We start from the raw sequence: 18744 nt of genomic DNA on the forward strand, positions 1-18744 counted from the left end.
TTGCATGTACTCCATGCCCAATTTTTTTTTTTTTTTTTTTTTTTTGAGACAAGATTATACTCTGTAGCCCAGGTTGGCTTGGAATGTGCGGTCCTCCTCTCTTAACTTCCTGAGTACTGGGATTACAGGTGTATGTGTCACTCCTGGCTTTGATACTGTCTTTTGATGTACATAATTTGTTAATTTTCATGAAGTCTAATTTTTGTTGGTGCTGCCTATGTCATTGGTGTTAAAGCTAAGAAATAATTTTCAACTCAAGCATTTTGCCTATGTATTTAAATTTTTATTTATTATCTATCTATTTATTTATTATGTGTATTTGTGTGGACTCACATGCCATGGCATGCATGCAGAGGTCAGAGGGCAACTTGCAGGAATTGGTTCTTTCATTCTACTATGTGGGGACTGAACTCAGGTCATTAGGCTTGGCACTAAGAGCCTTTACCTGCTGAGCCACCTCACCAACCCTGTAATTTTCTTTATAAACATTAAAAATATGTACCTTACATTTGTGTGTGTGCACACACATGTATGTAGAGGTCAGAGGGCAACTTGCAGGAATTGGTTCTTTCATTCTACCATGTGGGGACTGAACTCAGGTCATTAGGCTTGGCACTAAGCCTTTACCTGCTGAGCCACCTCACCAACCCTGTAATTTTCTTTATAAACGTGTGAAACATCTCATTAGTTGGTTTTTTTTTTTTTTTCTTTTTTGGTCTTTTTGAGACAGGGTCTCCCTGTAGCCCCAGCTGTCCTGGAACTCACTATGTAGACCACGCTGGCCTTGAACTCACAGAGATCTGCCTGCCTCTGCCTCTGCCTCCCAAGTGCTGGGATTATAGGCGTGCGCCACCCCACCTGGCTAAGTTTTTGTCATTTTGTTTTGAGACAAAAATTTCCTATGGAGTTCAGACCAGCCGCAAAATTGTGGTGATCCTACCTCAGCCTCCCAAGTTCTGGGATTCTAAGCATTCACTACCACACCCAGCTTGTTAAATTTACTTGCATCATACTATATAATTTATTTCTTAATGCTACGAAACTTGTTTGAAATTATATTTTTCAACTCACTGTGTCTAAACTATGCAAAAACAATTGAATCATCTCCTAAACTCATGATTAATACTAATAATCTGTTTTAAATGATCTTGGCCTTTCCTGTGCATATAATCATATGACTGTACAGAAGGGATATACAGCACACTGAATGGTCACCCAATCGTGTCCATGTCCTAATGACACAGTCCAGTAAATATGCTACCTCGTGTGACAAAGCAGACTGTAAAGACAAAACAAACTTAAGGATCTTAGACTGGATTTTCCTGGATATGATCCCAGTGTAATCACAGGGTCTTCACAGAAGGTACACAAGTCAGCAGAGGAAGCAGGGGAGGCTGGAGAAATGGCTCAGCAGTTAAGAGCACTTGCTGTTCCTGCAGAGGACCAGAGTTCAATTCCCAGCACCTACATAATGGCTAACAACTCCATAACTCCAGTTCCAGGGAATCTAACGCCCTCTTCTTTCGACCTCTTCAGTCACTGCATGACACAGGCGCATCTACCTACATGCAAACAATACACTCATACACATAAAATAAAAAATAATAAAATATTTCTTAAAAAGAAGCAGGAGTTAGAATGATGTCCTTTCAAGATGAAAGTATAGGCACAAATCAAAAAATGAGGCAGGATCTAAGAATACAAAATGATAGAAATATGCCTGTCCCTCCTGTCTCCAGAAGGAACACAACCATACCAATACCTTCCTTGATCTTGGCCCTTGTAGGACTAGTTGTATACTTCTGACCTCTAGAGCTGGGAAGAATATGTGTTTTTTAAAGGGTTAAAGGTTCCATTAAAAAAAAAAAAAACTAGCCAGGCATGGTGGAGCACACCTTTGATCCCAGCACTTGGGAGGCAAAGGCAGGCGGATCTCATCAAGGCCAGCCTGGTCTACAGGGTGAGTTCCAGGACAGCTGGGGCTACAGGGAGACTCTGTCTCAAAAAAAACAACACCAAAACCAAAAACTGTATAATCTACTACAATTCAGTTTCAGAGTACCTTTGTTAAACCACATAATGTAGGCATGGTAGCACATGCCTTTAATCCCAGCACTTGGAGGGAGAAGCAGGCGGATCTCTCTGTGAATTCAAGGCCCATCGGGTCTAGATAGTGAGTTCCAGGCCAGCTGTGGCTACAGGGAGACCCTGTCTCAGACAACAAAAATGACACATAATGTAATAAAAGTGAATGGAAAAATGATTTATGAGATTGAAATAAAAACAAACTCATGTAATGTTAAGAAAAGAGGGTTTATTAGTATCTCAGAATTCCCCTCCGTTTCAGGAATCCTCAAAGCAACAATTTCTAATCCCAGCTACTTCAGACTGTTGAGGTTGCAGGATCACGAGTTCAAGGCCAGCCTCAACAGATTATGAGATCCTGCCTCAAATTTTTAAAAAAAATCATTTGGAAACAAATGATGAATAACAGTCAATGGATACTTCTCTCAGTCCTTGTATTCTCTGTGAGTTCAAGGCCCCTCTGGTCTAGATAGTGAGATCCAGGCCAGCCGGGGCTAAAGGGAGACCCTGTCTCAAACAACATATGAACTTCAGCACTTTCTTATATTTTATATGAATGTAGGTAACTCCTAACCTAAAATACTCTAGTCTTTTCACTTTTTTGTTAAAGTGTACATTTAAAAAGTCAAATTTGTTATTCCTAACTAAAATACGTGCTCTGGAAGGTTGAAAATTATTCCAACTACAGAACAACTTCCTTAAACCGGGTGTGGTGGCCCATGCCTTTAGTCTGGAGACAGAGGCAGGTGGATCTCTGTGAGTTCAAGGCCAGCCTGGTCTACATAGTGAGTTCCAGGCCAACTAGGGCTACAGGGAGACCCTGTCTCAAAAAGACCAAAAACAAATAACAGCATTAAAAAAAAAAAACTTCCCTGAAGAGCAAGAACTGTAGGCAGGACTTAATAGGGCATGCCTTTAGCTCTGGGGAGAGGGAGGCAGAAGCGGGAGAATCTCTGTAAGTTCCAGGTCGGCCGGGTCTATATAGCAATACTAGGCCAGTCAGGGCTGCCTGTGAGACCCTGTCGCGAAAACAAAAGTAACAAAACAAAACAACAAAAAGAGCAAACAATATTTGAGGCACTATTTAAGCAATTTCTCATATAAGTATCTCGTTTTAAAACACTGTATTCCTGCTTTCAAATAAAGATCACCTAATTAAGGAATAGCAATACTTGGTCTGCACTCAGTGGGCTGCAGTAGGCCAGGTAGGCAGAAGGCCGATGCACCCGCACCATCCCGCAGCATCCCTAGGCTCGGAGGCGGCAGCTGGGGACGGGGCAGGGCCGGCACTCACCTGGTTGGTGACCTGAAACGGAAGCAGAAAACACAACTTACAGAAAGCCCTTTTCCTGCTCCACGGCCCACTGCCCCTTTTCTTCCGGGCCAGTACTGACCTCGGATTTAGCGTCCAGCACGGGATCACTGGACGGAGACACCTCCATGGCCAAAACCTAGGCCTGGCGCTGGGGACAGCCGGGCCAACACTTCCGCTTCCGCTCCCAGCCCAGACGACGCTGCGAACCCTAGGGAAAGACAGGAAAAGACATTTTTCCTGTAACTCTGTTTTTGTCCTAATTCAACATCACTTTTCAAGAGCTACTTAGAAAAAGAGGAATTTATGTAAGCAGAAAGGCTGACGGTAGGGAGGATGCCTTGCGAAGAGAAGGTCTAATTCCATCTAGGACGTCGCCTCCTGCGCTTTGGGCTAGAAGTGGACTCTTCCAGCCGAAGCCTGGCGTGTAGGCGCTGCGCAAACGCGTGAACCCGCAAGGCTCCTTAAAACGGAAAGCTGTAGCAGAGAATGAAATTCTTTTTTTTAAATTTCCACTGTCACTGTTCTACTCCAGATTTCAACCTAATTACAGCAGCTCAACCCGCTTTATCTCATATTTACCCCAAATGCTTTCAGTACAGAATATACACGCTGATTTTTACTTCCCTATCAAATTTTGTTAAGAAACACTTGCAAAGTCTTTCAGAAAAGCTGCAAAAAATAGTTCAATGAACATTTCTATACCCTTCATCTAGATTTACCAACTGCACTGCTTTACACATTTGCTTTATCTCTGTCTACATACATAATAATGAGGAATATTTCGTCGCTAAATACTGGAACATGTATCTCTTGAGAAAACTTCTTTTTAAAAAATACTTTATTTAGCCAGGTGTGGTAGCACATGCCTTTTGTTACAGCACTACGAAGGCAGAGGCAGGCAGATCTCTGTGAGTTCAAAGCCAGTCTGGTCTACATAGTGAGTTCCAGGCCAGCCAGGGCTACAGGGAGACCATGTCTAAAAAAGACTAGATGATTGATGGATGGATGGATGGATGGATGGATAGATAGATGATAATTTTTAATTTTTTATTTACTTTTTATTTTATGTGTATGAGCGTATGGCTTGCATGTAGGTTGGCGCATTCCTGTCATGTCCTGTCCTGTTGTCAGTGCCCGGGGAGGTCAGAAAAGGAGTTGGAACTGGAGTTACCATGGTTGCTAAGCCACCATATGGGTGCTGGGAATCAAACCCCAGTCCTTTTTAAGAGCAGCCAATGCTCTTAACTGCTGAGCCATCTCTTGAGCTCCCAAGAAAACTTCTAAATAACCACAATTCTGGAAATACAATGTTGATGAAAAGACATTATCTGATACATAAACCAAACAACATATCCTAGGTGTTTATTCTGATTTTTGTTTTTGTTTTTGTTTTTTAAAAACAGGGTCTCTCAGGGTGTGGTGGCGCACGCCTTTAATCCTAGCACCTGGGAGGCAGAGGCAGGTGGATCTCTGTGAGTTTGAGGCCAGCCTGGTCTACATAGTGAGTTCCAGGCCAGCTGGGGCAACAGGGACAAGAGTACAAAAAACAGGATCTCGCTCTGTAATCTATTCACTATGCAGGCCATGCTGGCTTCTAACTCTCAGAAGTTCTGCCTCAACCTCCAGAGTGCTGGCATTATAGGCGTGAACCACCATACACACCTGAGTCGAACAATATTCTCAAGAATTATTACCTATCCCACCCACAACCAAAATCCAATCGAGGGCTCCAGTTCTCTTTAGTCCCTAATCTAGGCCTACACTGATGAGGTATGACAGTGGATTGTCCTCCTTAAAGGGTCTTGGGCAGAATCTCTTTCAAACTCATTCAAGTTCTTGGTTTCAGTTCTTTGTTTCTTGCTGATTTTAGATTGGAATTTTCAGCTTTTAGATACCATTCATATACCCTACTTTGTATTCTTGCCTCATTCTTCAAAACAAAGCAATAGCAGGACACACACCCCCATATGTTTTCTCACTCTCCAGCATAATTTCTCTTCTGCCTTTTACTACAACTTTCTGTCAACACCCCCAAATTCTCTGCTTTCAAGGAATCAAATGGTTAAATTAAGCACAGCGAAATGATCTAGATAACCCCATTAGGTTTTAAGGCACATGAATGTAATTACAATTTCAGACAAGTACCTAGGTTATGGTTTCATTGAATAATACAGGCTGGGCATCTCTAGAATTCTGCCTACCATAAAAACATGTCTCATATAATTGTTGGAGAATTATATTAGCTGATATATATAAAACAAATACCCAAAGCTATGCCTATCCAGCTGTACTCAAAATATAAGTCCCCCAAAATGTCTCTGACTCAGTATTATTGGACCCAGTTAAAAGTTCTAATTAGCTTGTAAACATAGTCCCTGAATGAATTAAATGGTTTGTTTCCTATGGAAATCAGGTGAAAAGATAGAACAGTATTGTACATCCAGTCTATCAACTCACCAACTCTAAATGTCAGATTTTTTTTTCTCTTTAGTTTCTGGCTGCCATCAGATTTAATCTGGGAGGGGAAGGGGGCACACACACACACACACACACACACACACACACACACACGCACACCTGAAGTTTGTAAAAATATTCCAAAGCTGAAAATATATTTCAGAAGTTAATATTTTAGCTTGCTCTAGTTTTTAAGCATTCTTTTAAATAATATTTTTGATCAATATTATTCAACATCTGTCCCTCTTTCTAAAAATCTGTTGATTCAGAGATTCTGGTAGATCACAGACTTTAGCTGCCTCTCTCTCCCCCAGATCAGGCCACACACCCTTGCAGCTTGTCTCTCTCTTAGGACAGAGAGCTGATAAGAAATTGTTGTATGTTGGCCTTGAAGTTCTCTCCCTCCCCCTCACAACTGTGAGAAAACTTAAGAAAACTTGAATTATGAATTTACTTTTATCTTTTGCTTTCCTGATTTGTGATTCTTGGCACATAGGCTAGGCCATGCTAGGTCAAGTGGTATGGTGTCACCCTCACCTCAAACAAACAAACCTGTAAGGGTCAGAAATTCCCTTTGTTCTACCGGAAATGCAGGCTCTTTCTTTCAGACCCCATAGTGCTGCTGATGGTATGATGCTCTCTCAATGCTCTCCTGCTTCACAACCTCATCATGGCTGGCTATGACCATGAACCTATAAATCTCCTAATAAAGTCCATTTGAAGCCCTGTTTTTTAGGAATCTAATTTCTAAGTTAAGACAAATACATGGTAAACTTCACTTATCAGACCTACTTCTTACAAGATATTAGAACTTACACAAGACTCACTCTGATAAAATACAGATTTGGGGCTGGTGAGATGGCTCAGTGTGTAAAAGTACTTGCCACGAAGCCTGACTATGACTTGAGTTCAATCTCCAGGGTCCAAGTGATGGGAGAAGAGAACTGACTACCATAAGCACACATGCTCTTCCCATGGCACTCATATACAACATACACACACAATAATAATAAAGAATATCTTAAAAATACAACTTTTATTAATAGAGTTAAGAAAATCCCCAGCGCTATGGCAGAAACTCTTGATGTCATGAGTGTTATATAGTACAATGAAAAAAAGCAAAAATTGAGACATTTCAATGGAAGCATTTATTCTAAGGATTTTTTAATGTCCAGTGATGCAAATTCAGCTCATGCTAGCCTAAGCAAAATAGCAGAAATTATTGTCTCACAGCAGTGACCTCTGAAACCTAAGAGTGGAATACACTGCAGTGCCAACAGAATTTCTAGATTTGCATAGCAAAAGAGCCCAATCTCCCCTTTTCAGCTCTGGTCAGGCTTCCAGCTTTTTCCTTGGCTCCATTTTCTTTTGCTTCTCCATATGTTGTCAGAGGAAGAGGATGCATACATAGACACGTGATGACCAGCATCTTTAGAGTCACAACCATATGGCTCATATTCCAAGGGGAAAGAGGAAGCTGACCTTCAATCTCAATTCTTAAAGAAAGCCTGATTAACCTACTTGGGTGACATACCTATTAGAGTGATACTCGGTGATGATGTATCACTGTCTGCTCTGTGTTGCCTGTTGCGTCTATAATGGGTATAACTATGTGATTAGTAAAGTTGCTATCAGCATCAGGGATGAAAAACATAGCCAGCAGGAGAGAGAGAGAGGTGAGAATGATGCAATCCAGCTTAGATGAAAAGATGCTAAGGAAACTAAAATACTGAAAGTCCACTGAACATATTTACTACATTATATCTTACTATTCTGCATTATCCTTGTATACAGGAGGAAGAATAATGGTCCTCCAAAAAGGTCTACTTCCTAATCCCCAGAATCTACGAATAAGTTGTGTTTCATGGCATATGGGAATTAAAGCTGTGAATCAGATGCTCATCAGATATCTCTGGATTACTCTGGGGAGAGTAATGTGATAACAAGTGTCCTGCATAGTGGAAGACAAAGCGATGACTTACAGTCATAGACAGAATTTGTCAGAGTAAAACTGTGAGAAAGACTTGCCTAGCTTTGCTGGTTTTGTAGCTAGAAAGTAACTAAGAGGCAAAGAATGCTAGGAGTCTCCAGAAGTAGGAATGGGGGGAAAATGGTTCTTTCACGTCGCTTCCAGGAACACAGCCCTCTGGATATTTTGTAATCCAACCATAACTATTTCAGAACTCTGAGCTTCAGATTATAAAATCATAAATTCTTGTTGTTTTAAACCACTAAAGTTATGGATAAGGGTGTTGGTTCACCTGGTAAAGTCCTTGTCACATAAGCAAATGAGGCCCTGAGTTTGGGCCCCACTACCCATGTAGAAAAGCCAAGTACCATGGAGCAGACCTGAAATCCCAGAACTATGAGGCAAAGACAAGAAGATCCCAGAAGTGTATTGGCCTACCAGTAAGTCTACTCAAATCAGCAAGCTCTGGGTTCAGTAAGAGACTTTGTCTCAAAAATAAGGTGGAGAGTGATTGAGAAAGATATCTGATATGGACCTCTGACAGCCGCACGTACATGCACACAGGTTTACATACAAACACAATAAAAAAAACCAAAACCATTAAATTTGCCAAATTTGGTTACAGAGACAGTAAGAAACTAATACAGCACCCTATATTATGGAAGTACTAGGAGGTCTACAACCACTTACACCTACATTTGGGTCTCTTTTCCACCAATCAGCTATGTGACTTAAGTTAGCTTTCCTGGGTGTGAGCTTACTTGGCTATAAAAATAGAGCTATTAATATTTTCTCACAAAGTTTTATCAAAGTGTAAAGAAGATCATATATGTAAAGCATGTGACAAAGTTCCTGGACACCACAGGTACAGTATCAACACTAGCTGTTCTAATCATCATCATGATACTCAAACCTCCAAAGTCTGCAAGTTGTCTACTTTAAACACAAGGAAACTAAAGTTCAGGAATGTTTAACAACATCACCCAGTTCCCAGGTAAAACTTGAAATGATATGGTTTAATTTACAGTCAGTGTTCCAATTTCAGAGACCTCTGGAGGGATTCCAAACTCAGTGCTTCCTGATGATTGAATATTATTTTTCATTCCAGGATATTGATGAATATGGGTGTGTTCGTGCATGTGTGTGTGTTAGTAATCAATGCACATCATAAGCAAAGGTCCCATGCCTGGGGCAAGGCATGTCTGCTACTCCTAGCATCATAAGAATTTTACAGATTAATGAAGGCTTTAAAATTCTTAGCCTTTGGACCAAATCTGACTTACATATAGAAGACAACCAAGCCTACAAAGCAAACTATATTAGAAACACAGAAATTTCACCTGGCCTATTCAACCATTTACAGGAAAACTGCAAGATATAGTTGTTTCATTCCTGTTGCTATGATAAATACACAAAAGCAACTTAGGGGAGGAAGGGTTTATTTTAGTTCAAAATTCCAGGTTGCAGTCCACCATTGCAGGGAGTGATGGAGTCAGGACCTTGAGACAACTAGTCACATTGCATCTGTATTCAACAAGAACGAATTGATGTATGTTAGCGAATGGCTCACTTTCTCCACTCTTACACAAAATCCCTGGTCTAGGCAAAGGTGACACCCATAGTGGGTGAGTCTTCTCACCTCAGTTACGGTACTTAAGATAATCCCCCACAGACAACACTAGAGGCCTGCCTCACAGGTGATTCCAGATTGTGTCAAACTGAGAATTAAATCCAGCCATCACAGTTATCAACCTTTGGCTAAAGAGAACTTCCAGGGGCTGGAGAGATGGCTCAGTGGTTAAGAGGACTGACTGCTCTTGCGGACAACCTGGGTTCGATTCCCAGCACCCACATGGTAGCTATGAACTGTCCTTAGCTCCAGTTCCGGGGGAATCAAAGCCCTCTTCGGACTTCCTCGGCATTGCATGACACGGGTGTACTCACATACATGCAGGCAATACACTCATACACATAAAATTAAAAAAATAAAATATTAAGAGAGAGAACTTCCATAGTCTTTCTTGCTCTCTTTTTTCTTTCCTTTCATTCATGTATGGTGTGTGTTGGTGTGTGTCTGTGTGTGTGTGTGTGTGTGTGTGTGTATGTGTGTGTTTTGGAGGTTGATGCTGGTATCCTCCTCTATTGTTCTCTCCTTTTTCTTTAGAGGCAGAGTCTCTTACTGAACCTAGAGTGCACCCGTTTGACAAGACTAGCTAGCCAGCAAGCTCCACAGATCCTCCGATTTCTGCCTTTCAGCACTGGGATTATAGACACACATAACCACACCAAGCTTTTTACATGTGTGCTGGGGATGTGGCCTTGGGTCTTCATGCATGTACAGCAAGCACTGTGTCTACTGTGTTGTCCTAGAGTCTCTTAAAAGTGTGATCTACAAAGGTGAATTGTGTGGCTATGGAAACACAGCTAGATTGTTTATAGCTATGATTTGTGATCAAGTGTTGAGAATTATTATCTCATACTGAAGACAGATGTTGCCAAATTATGTAAGGCTTCGGCATGTTTTTACTTGCCAGGCTATGTTTAGGATGGCAGTTTGGCAAAATAATACAGGATTAAGGCAGATGACAGGGTGCATACAGATGCAACAGAATGACAATGGAGGCATTTTCCTATTAAGATAAATAAGAGAACGAATAGTCAAGGTGGTGTGTGCCATGAATGGGCTACAGGTAAATGAAGACATTGATCCCCTTGGATGGTTGAGTAATACCTGAATCTGGAAGATTCCCTGGGTGAATTATAACTCCTATGACAAACTTAAATCAGACATTGAACAAATACTGAATTTCATCAATTCTTTTTATCCTCTGAGACAGAATTAATTCTACATGTGGATCAGGCTGCTCTCAAACTAGAAATTCTCTTGCCTCACCCTCTGAGAGCTGGGTTACAGGTGTATGCCACTGCACCCAACTATTTCATCAATTCTTGCAACTTTTTATTCTATATTTAAAATATCAAAATTTTTCTTGCATGCTGCATCAGATAAGTTATTTCAGTGAGAGCTACCCAAGCAACAGTTGTGACTCAGTTGTTTTCCTAGAAGCAAGCATGAACTTGGTCCTTGCTCTTCAATATTTCAATTGAGTTACAGGTATCACAGGTTCTGTGTTTACTATATTTAATTGCCATGGACAGTGTCTTTTAAAAAATTATATTGTGACTTGGCATAACAAAAAGCTGTCAGTTGTGGAAATAGGTATGAAGAGTGGCTTTTAAAATTGTTTTAGTAAGCCGGGCATGGCGGATCGCTGTGAATTCAAGGCCAGCCTGGTCTACACAGTGAGTTCAGGCCAGCTTGGACTACAGGGAGACCCTGTCTCAAAGAGACAAAAAAACATTGTTTTAGTAAAGATAATATGGATTGCTAGAGAAATGAACACAACTCTCATTCTTCTTTCATGTTTTGTCTTTCCTTCTTCCCTTTTTTTTCCTTAGGTAGTGTTTCCACTTTGTAGCCAAGGCTACCCTGGAACTCACTGTGTAGCCCAGGCTGGCTTCAAGTTCACAATCCTCATGGTGATTCTCCTACCATAACTTCTCAAGTGCTGGGATTACAGGCATGTACCAGTGTCATTCTGTGCATGTCTGTGAATGACTGAAAAATACTCTGCAAGTGTTAATTTTGCAGTTATAAATACATTTTAGCAATCAAGAAGAAAAATTCAAAATCCAGAATCAATGAATAATGAGTATGGACAGAAGTTTGTCCCCTAATGAAAAAAAAGTCCAAAGTCATATGGAAAATAATGTAAATTGAGGGAGGATTATAGCATTGGGACCAGTGGTGTCAAATATTGGGCCCCACCTTAGACTTAACAAATCAAAATCTGTATTTCAGATTCCCCAGATGTTTGTATGCATACTCAAGTATGAGGATTACTGCTCTACATACAATGGAGGTATATACATGTCAAATTCTGGAAGTTAAGTTGTACAGAGATTAGAGACCTGATACATTTGTAAGGTTTTCAGGGGTCTAAAATTCTGTGGGAGTGCTAGGACAACCTCTCTAAAAAACACATTACTGCACCTTGCAATATGTACTAATAGGAGACAGAAGGCTCAGTGGGCCTCTTTGGCTTTGGAAACAGTGTATGCCACACTCTGGAAGACAGATGTAGCACATTTGAGTGGAATGCTAGAATATCAACTTGAGAGGGTCCCCGCACAAGCAAATCCCTGCTGGGATAAAAGTTACCTTGATATTTAGCCCCAGGTCTCAGAGATTCAATGCTGTTTAAGTTGTCTATTGACGGTGTTATAGAACTCGGTCCTCTGAGCAAAAGAGCTGCCATCTCATCAGGTCAGTTGTATTTGCTTGCAAGAGTTCATCATAATCAGGCTTAACTACTGACATTCCTCATAGGTGGAGGGGATGGAGATGGTCATTGGATCCTTACATGAGATTCCAGTGGTTCCTCCCATCCATTCGCATGCAATTCTGCCTTGGGATCTCAGGGGGTGCTAGATTATATAGACTGGGAGAGGTTAATTGAAGAGAAGTTCCATCTATATGACTATGGGGAGGTCATCATCCATGCTGGGTGAAGACTTTCTAGTGTGGTTGCTTTGGGATCACTTATACTCCTGTCAGTAACTCCTCCTCCATGCTTTTAAAGCAAACCCCCAAACCTCATTGATTTCCCAGAGTGAACTAAGGTGGAATCATTCTCTGATTTGCTGCTGGGATCTTATGAGGAGGGAGTCGGATGTTGTTTATATTTACATCTCCCCGAGAAAGGAAATTTCACATCAGGCAGATAAGGCAGATGTTGTGTGGAGAATTAGCCAAGATGGAACAGTAGAGGCATACTATAGAATGTCAGGGATCTGGAGCAAGGCCATTCTTGACAAGAAGTTGTCTGAAAATTCCTCCCTGGTATGCCCAAGGGGTCTAGCAGAGACTGAGAACCTAGCAAGCAGCTCAAGGGATTATACAATTACTGCTGCCAATCATGAACCAGGCATTGCCAGATTTGCCAACTCACAAAATTGGGCAGGTATCATAGCAAGCCATCAGGTTAAAGAGTCAAGGAACTGAAAAAGCCAGCAAGGTGTAGGATTAGTAGCAAGGACATGGGTGGGAGACTTATTATTTCCTCCACTCCCTAACTACCCTCTCCCTGAATTCCTTCTCTTCAATACAGAGTAGTATGTGTCAGGTCAAATTTCTAGTGTCATGATTGTTGATTTGTAATATCAAAAGATAACCCCTTAAATAATATCTTTGTATCTTTGTTAGCTGTATCTATGTCTCCATTTCTATGACTATACCTTAATTGTGTCAGTATTTCTCTTTTGGAGTTTTCTCACATTATTGACAAATGGTATTTCTGTGTATCTGATCATGCCTTTCATTCAGTGTGTGTGTGTGTGTGTGTGTGTGTGTGTGTGTGTGTGTTGCTGAGGTGGAATCCAGGGTCTCATGTATGCTAGACAAGGGCTCTACCACTGAGCTCTCTCTCCAGCAGCATCCTTTAAATCGTTTTTGAGAATCTACCATGCATCAGCCAGTGAAGACCTAGGAACAACAGGTAGAAGAAGGAGGAGGAAGAGGGAGAGAGGTGGGGAGGAGGAGGAGAATTCATTATATTGGGCATCCTGTAATTTAGTTTGATGGAAAAGGACATTAAAAGTGCTACTTAAAGGGCTGGAGAGATGGCTCAGTGGTTAAGAACACTGACTACTCTTGCAGAAGACTCAGGTTCGATTCCCAGTGCCCACAAGGTGGCTAAAAACCTTCTGTAATTCCATTTCCCTCTTCTGACCTCCTCAGGCATTGCATGAAACAGGTGCACTTACATGCAGGCGATACACTTATATACATAAAATAAAATAATTTTAAAATGCTGTTTAAAATCCTTCAGTTTGCTGCTGCTGTTTTCAGAATGAATCCTAGAGGTTTTTTTTTTTTTTTGGTCTGGCTTGCTCCTGCCTCTCTCTCTAGGGTCACCTCTAACAAGGCTCCAGCAGGTTCTGCAGCCATAATGCATTTTCTTATCTTCAGAGTACCCTCCTCTCTACCTCTCCACTATTGTCTCTGAAGGGTTCAGTCCAGAAGTCCACTTTGTCTAATCTGAACACTCCCTTCTCCTTTAGCTGTGTTTCTCTAAGTGCAGGTTCATCGTAGGGATTCCACATTTTTTCTCAAGCAGAACTGAATTAATCTATCATCTCTCTATCATCTATCAATCAATCAATCATCTATCATCTATATCTTTGTATTTATGTATCTATCTGTAATCTATCATCCATCTATCTATCTATCTATCATCTATCTATCTATCTACCTATCTATCTATCTATCTATATCTATCATCATCTATCTTATCTATCTATCTATCTATCTATCATCTATCTATCTATCTGTCATCTATCATCATGCATCTATCATCTACCTACCTACCATCTAATCTGTCATCAATCAGTCTTAATTATCTGCCTATCGTCAGTATCTCTTCCACTCTGAAACAGCAAATAAGGCCCACACATCATTTCTGCATCCTCACAAAGGAGCAAGAGGGCCATGATTCCACGGAGTGAACCTCTGGCTTTGCTGCCAGCTCTTGCTTAGGAACTGGTCCTCCACCGCCATAGGAATCCGTGATGCGCCCCCTACAGCCTCTGCTTAACACTTCAAAAGGAGGGCGGCAGCATGCACGCGGTCTCCAGCTAGCCTGAGGCGCATGCGTAGAACTCGGGCTCCGGTCTCGGATAGGGAGAGTCCAAGTGTGAGAGGGAGTTCGCTGCGAATTTCGGTTCTGTTTTCCTAGTGATATAAGAATACGGTTCCTATTTCTCACTTTTCCCCTGTATGTTGGTTTAAAATGTAGCCCTTCGACTGCGTCTCTGCAGCGGGGACAGGGGGTCGCGGAGGGGTGGGTGGATCTCGTGGTTCCCCCCCCCGGGGCGGTGATTGGACGGTCCCGGGTCAGCCCGCGCGGGGGCGGAAGCCGCGGCGGCTGTCAGAGCTGGAGAGCAGCCGGAGGAGCGACCATGGAGGGTCAGCGCTGGCTGCCGCTGGAGGCCAACCCCGAGGTGAGCGGCCGGGGGTGCGGAGGGCCAAGCGAGCCGGGCGACCGCTGCCAGTGCCATGCGCATCTCTAAAAGCCTCTTCTGTTTCCTTTCAGGTCACCAATCAGGTGAGTGCGGCGTGGTATCCCGGACCGCGGAGTCCGTGCTGTCTTCCCGCCCAGCCTCCCCACTGCCTCCTCATCCCCCAGGATCCCCGGGTCTCCTTCCTGGGGCCCCCGCGTGCGGCTGCGGGATGGCGGGCGCGCCCCTCGCAGGCCGGCGGTCACCACCTGGCCGCTGCAGATGCTGCAGATGCCCAGCCCCTAGGCGGGTCCTGGACACCACCCTGCCTGGGCCCCGGGGCTGAGGGCTGAATGGCTCTCTCCTGGTCTTCCTGGCCCTCTTCCTCTTCGTTTTCTTGCTGTTACCGGTTCCTTATTTTCCCTACCCTTGTACCTTCTAGGTGACTAATTTGTCAACACTTCCCGACTTCCAGCTTTGTAAACTTGCCCACCCAGTCCTTGTAATGCCATCCACCGCCTTTGCAGTGAAATCACCCTGCAGTCATCTTCTCTTGCCCCATCTGGTGGCTTCTCTTCCCTACCACGCCCCCTTTCTCCTCCAGTCTCTTAAAAGTGGACCTTTGAGTTGCTTTTTATTCCACACATAGCGCAGCTAAAATACTACCATACTGTTCTTCACCACCTGAAACTCTTTAAAGTTTGTTTTTGGAGATTGAGGCATTGGGTGGGAAGAGAGGGCATCCTCCTGCCGGTGAATTAGAAGAAAAATGCCACGAGTTATTTGCCGAGGTATGTCTTGTGCTGTTTTTTTTTTTTTTTTTTTTTTTTTTTTTTTTTTTTTTTTTTTTCTTTTTTTTTCTTTTTTTTTTTTTTTTTTTTTTTCTTTTTTTTTCTTTTTTTTTTTTTTTTTTTTTTTCTTTTTTTTTCTTTTTTTTTTTTTTTTTTTTTTTCTTTTTTTTTCTTTTTTTTTTTTTTTTTTTTTTTCTTTTTTTTTCTTTTTTTTTTTTTTTTTTTTTTTCTTTTTTTTTCTTTTTTTTTTTTTTTTTTTTTTTCTTTTTTTTTCTTTTTTCATTTTCAATAGTTCTTCTTAAAAAAGATTTATTTTCATTTCATGTGTATGAGTGTTTTGCCTGCAGGTATGTGCACCATGTGTGTGCCGTGCCGTTGGAGTCCAGAAAGAGGGTGTGGGATCCTCTGGAACTGGATTTACAGCAGGTTGTGATCCACCCTGTGGATACTGGGAACAGAACCTTGGTCTTCTGCAAGTGCATTTAACCACTGAGCCATTTCTCCAGCTTCCTAGTTATTTCACCTTTGATGGCCTCTTAGTCTACCATATGATATGTTCTCCCTTTTTTTCAGTCTTCTCATCACTAAAGAATAAAGATTTATCATGTATTTTAAAAATTGGATTTTGAGGACAGATATGGTGACGTGTCTGTAAATCTCAGGTTGAGGTAGGATGATTTTGACTTCCAGGGTAGCTTAGGCTACATAGTGAGATGTCTCAAAATACAACAGAATTAATGCCTTTTGGTTTTTCAAGGCTTGCAGCAAATTCCTTATATAAGATACACAGGCTTTATCTTTTTTTTTTATAACAAAATTTGTTACATTTATTTGTTTTGTGTGTAGATGGGTGGATGGTACACACGTGGAGGTCAGAGGACAACAACTTTCAGGAGTCAGCACTCTTTCCACCATGTAGGTCCTGGGGATTGAATTCAGGTTCTGAGGCCTAGCAACAAGCACGTTTAGTCCCAGAGCCATCTTGCTTATATAGGTTATTGTGTGCTTTTGTTATTTTCTCAGTTCTTGTCTTCTTAGTAACCTAAATTGTATGAAGTTTAAAATCTAGTGCTTATTATTTGTGTTACTATGGTACCTTTTTCCTGTGAATGTCAACTTTCTTGTGTTTTCACCCCTATGAAAAATTTAAGAGAAAACTCTTAAGGCAGAAGAAAACAGTATTTGCAATTTCTGTGCATAGGAAAGAGGCATATTTATTTCAGCTATAATCCGAAATTATTTTTACACCTTACTGATAATCAATTTGCCATATATGTGGACTCTTTTTGTTCAGTTGACCTGTCTATTTTTTTTTACCAGTACCATCCTAATTATTGTAGCTTTATAAGTCTTCAAATAGTATGAATCCAACTTTTTTTTTTCAGATTTTTTCAGGCTGTTCTAATCACTTTGCTTTCTACATGCATTTTAGAATCCTTGTCAGTTTTTGCAAAAAGTCCTGCAATTTTCATGGTGACTACAAGTGGATAGCTGTAGTTTGAGGAAAATACCTTGATTAAATCTTGTAATCTCTGAAGGAGGTATATATCATTTACTTAAGTCTTCGATTTCTTTCATCAGTGTTTTATAGTTTTAGCATGTAACTCTTAGACATTTAGAAATATTTTGTTAGATATATACATACTTGATGATTTTGAGTTTTGTAAAACACCATTTTGAGTGTTTATTGCTATATAGAGAAATCTAGGTTTTGGGGTTTCTTTCTTTTTGATCTTTTTGACTCAGGGTCTCCCTGTAGCACAGCTGGACTGGAACTTGCTTTGTAGACTAGGCTGGCCTTACTCTCACAGAGACCCACCTGCTTATCCCTCATGAGTGCTGGTCTTAAAGGCATGTGCCACCATGCCTGTCTTGAAATCTAGGTGGTTTTTTTTGTTAGTGTTTTTATTTTAAATACATGTGTTTTGCTTGCATATGTGTAAGTGTACCTTGTGGAGGCCAGAAGAGGGCATTGGATCCCCTGGAACCAGAGTTACAGAGTTAACCATCCTATGATTGCTGGGAACCGAACCCAAGTCCTCTGCAAGAGTAGCCAGTGCTCTTACCCAGTGATTCATCTCTCCAACCCCCAGAAATGTAGTTTTAAAAAAATATGTTGACATCTTCCACCTTGCCAAATTCACTTATTAGTTCCCATGCGCCACTCCCTTTTCTTGTAGATGCTTTGTGGGTTTCTGTATAGACTTTTGTGTTCTCTGCAAATAGGCTTATTTATCCTTTTCTGTTTGTGTTGCTTGTGTGTTCTGTACAGAACTGAGGATAGAAAATGAGTCCAAAATAATTAACTGGTTTGTGATTTAGAGAATTAATCTCAGGCAGGTCTCAAATTCACACCATTCTTCTGAGTCCTTTGCTTTTGTAATGCTAAGTTTACAGGCAGTCACCACCACACCTGGCCCGTCTGCACTGTTTCAAATTTTTTCTTTAAGTTAATGGGATCATAAGAGGTACATGATCTTGATTTTACTGTGTTACTATCTAGTACTCACAAGTCTTAGTGACTCTTAGTTTGAGCAAGTAGTGTTTCATTCCATAATGATGCCTGGTGTTACATAAGAATAGTCATGTCTATTGTATACACATTAGTATTAATTGCTAGACATCAGCTAGTAGCCATGTGTCTCAGTATATGTGGTAAGCAGTAATTTCTCTTATTGCTTAGTATTGTGTCAACTACTTTCAAGAATATTTCATCATGCTGTAGATTGGACTGTGCTTGATAGCTTTAGATGTCAACTTAACATACCTGATTAGAGAGAGCCTCAACTGGGGAATTGCCTCCATTGGACTGGCCTGTGGCCATGTCTGTGGGGCATCTTCTTGATTTTTTGAGTGATGTGGGAGGGCCCAGCCCACTGTAGACAGTGCCACCCTTGGCAGGTTGTTTGTATTATATAAGAAAGTAAGCTGAGCAGGGAGGGGTCAGGGGAGCAAGCCAGTAAGCAGCGTTCCTCCATGATCTATGCTCCATCTCCTGCCTCCAGGCTCCTGCCCTGAGTTCCTAACTTGGGCTCCCTGATGAATTGTGAACGGGAAGATGTAAGCCC

The 18744-nt window shown here is 41.4% G+C and overlaps 2 protein-coding genes across 4 annotated transcripts in view; one reads left to right on the plus strand and one right to left on the minus strand.

The window, feature by feature from the left end:
* Positions 1-13991, minus strand: part of LOC115071675 — a gene marked incomplete in the record, with an annotated part of 18601 nt that extends 4610 nt beyond the window's left edge. Inside the window, 3 exon segments of the mRNA XM_029567276.1 lie at positions 3380-3608; positions 3724-3860; positions 13875-13991. Coding sequence (XP_029423136.1) covers positions 3380-3608; positions 3724-3860; positions 13875-13991 — 483 coding nt within the window.
* Positions 13992-14783: 792 nt separating this feature from the next.
* The window catches only part of Uchl3 (ubiquitin C-terminal hydrolase L3), a 52149-nt gene continuing 48188 nt past the window's right edge, over positions 14784-18744 (plus strand). For all 3 annotated transcript variants that reach the window (XR_607544.3, XM_008840913.3, XM_008840914.3), the window contains exons 1-2: positions 14784-14888; positions 14981-14992. Coding sequence is in view for 2 of the 3 variants with exons in the window: in XM_008840913.3 (XP_008839135.1) it covers positions 14847-14888; positions 14981-14992 (54 nt within the window). In the remaining variant the exon portion in view is untranslated. The remainder of the gene's footprint in view (positions 14889-14980; positions 14993-18744) is intronic.

This window comes from Nannospalax galili, unplaced genomic scaffold, assembly GCF_000622305.1.
Source record: "Nannospalax galili isolate Female #2095 unplaced genomic scaffold, S.galili_v1.0 scaffold181, whole genome shotgun sequence".
NCBI classification, from domain to species: Eukaryota; Metazoa; Chordata; class Mammalia; order Rodentia; family Spalacidae; genus Nannospalax; species Nannospalax galili.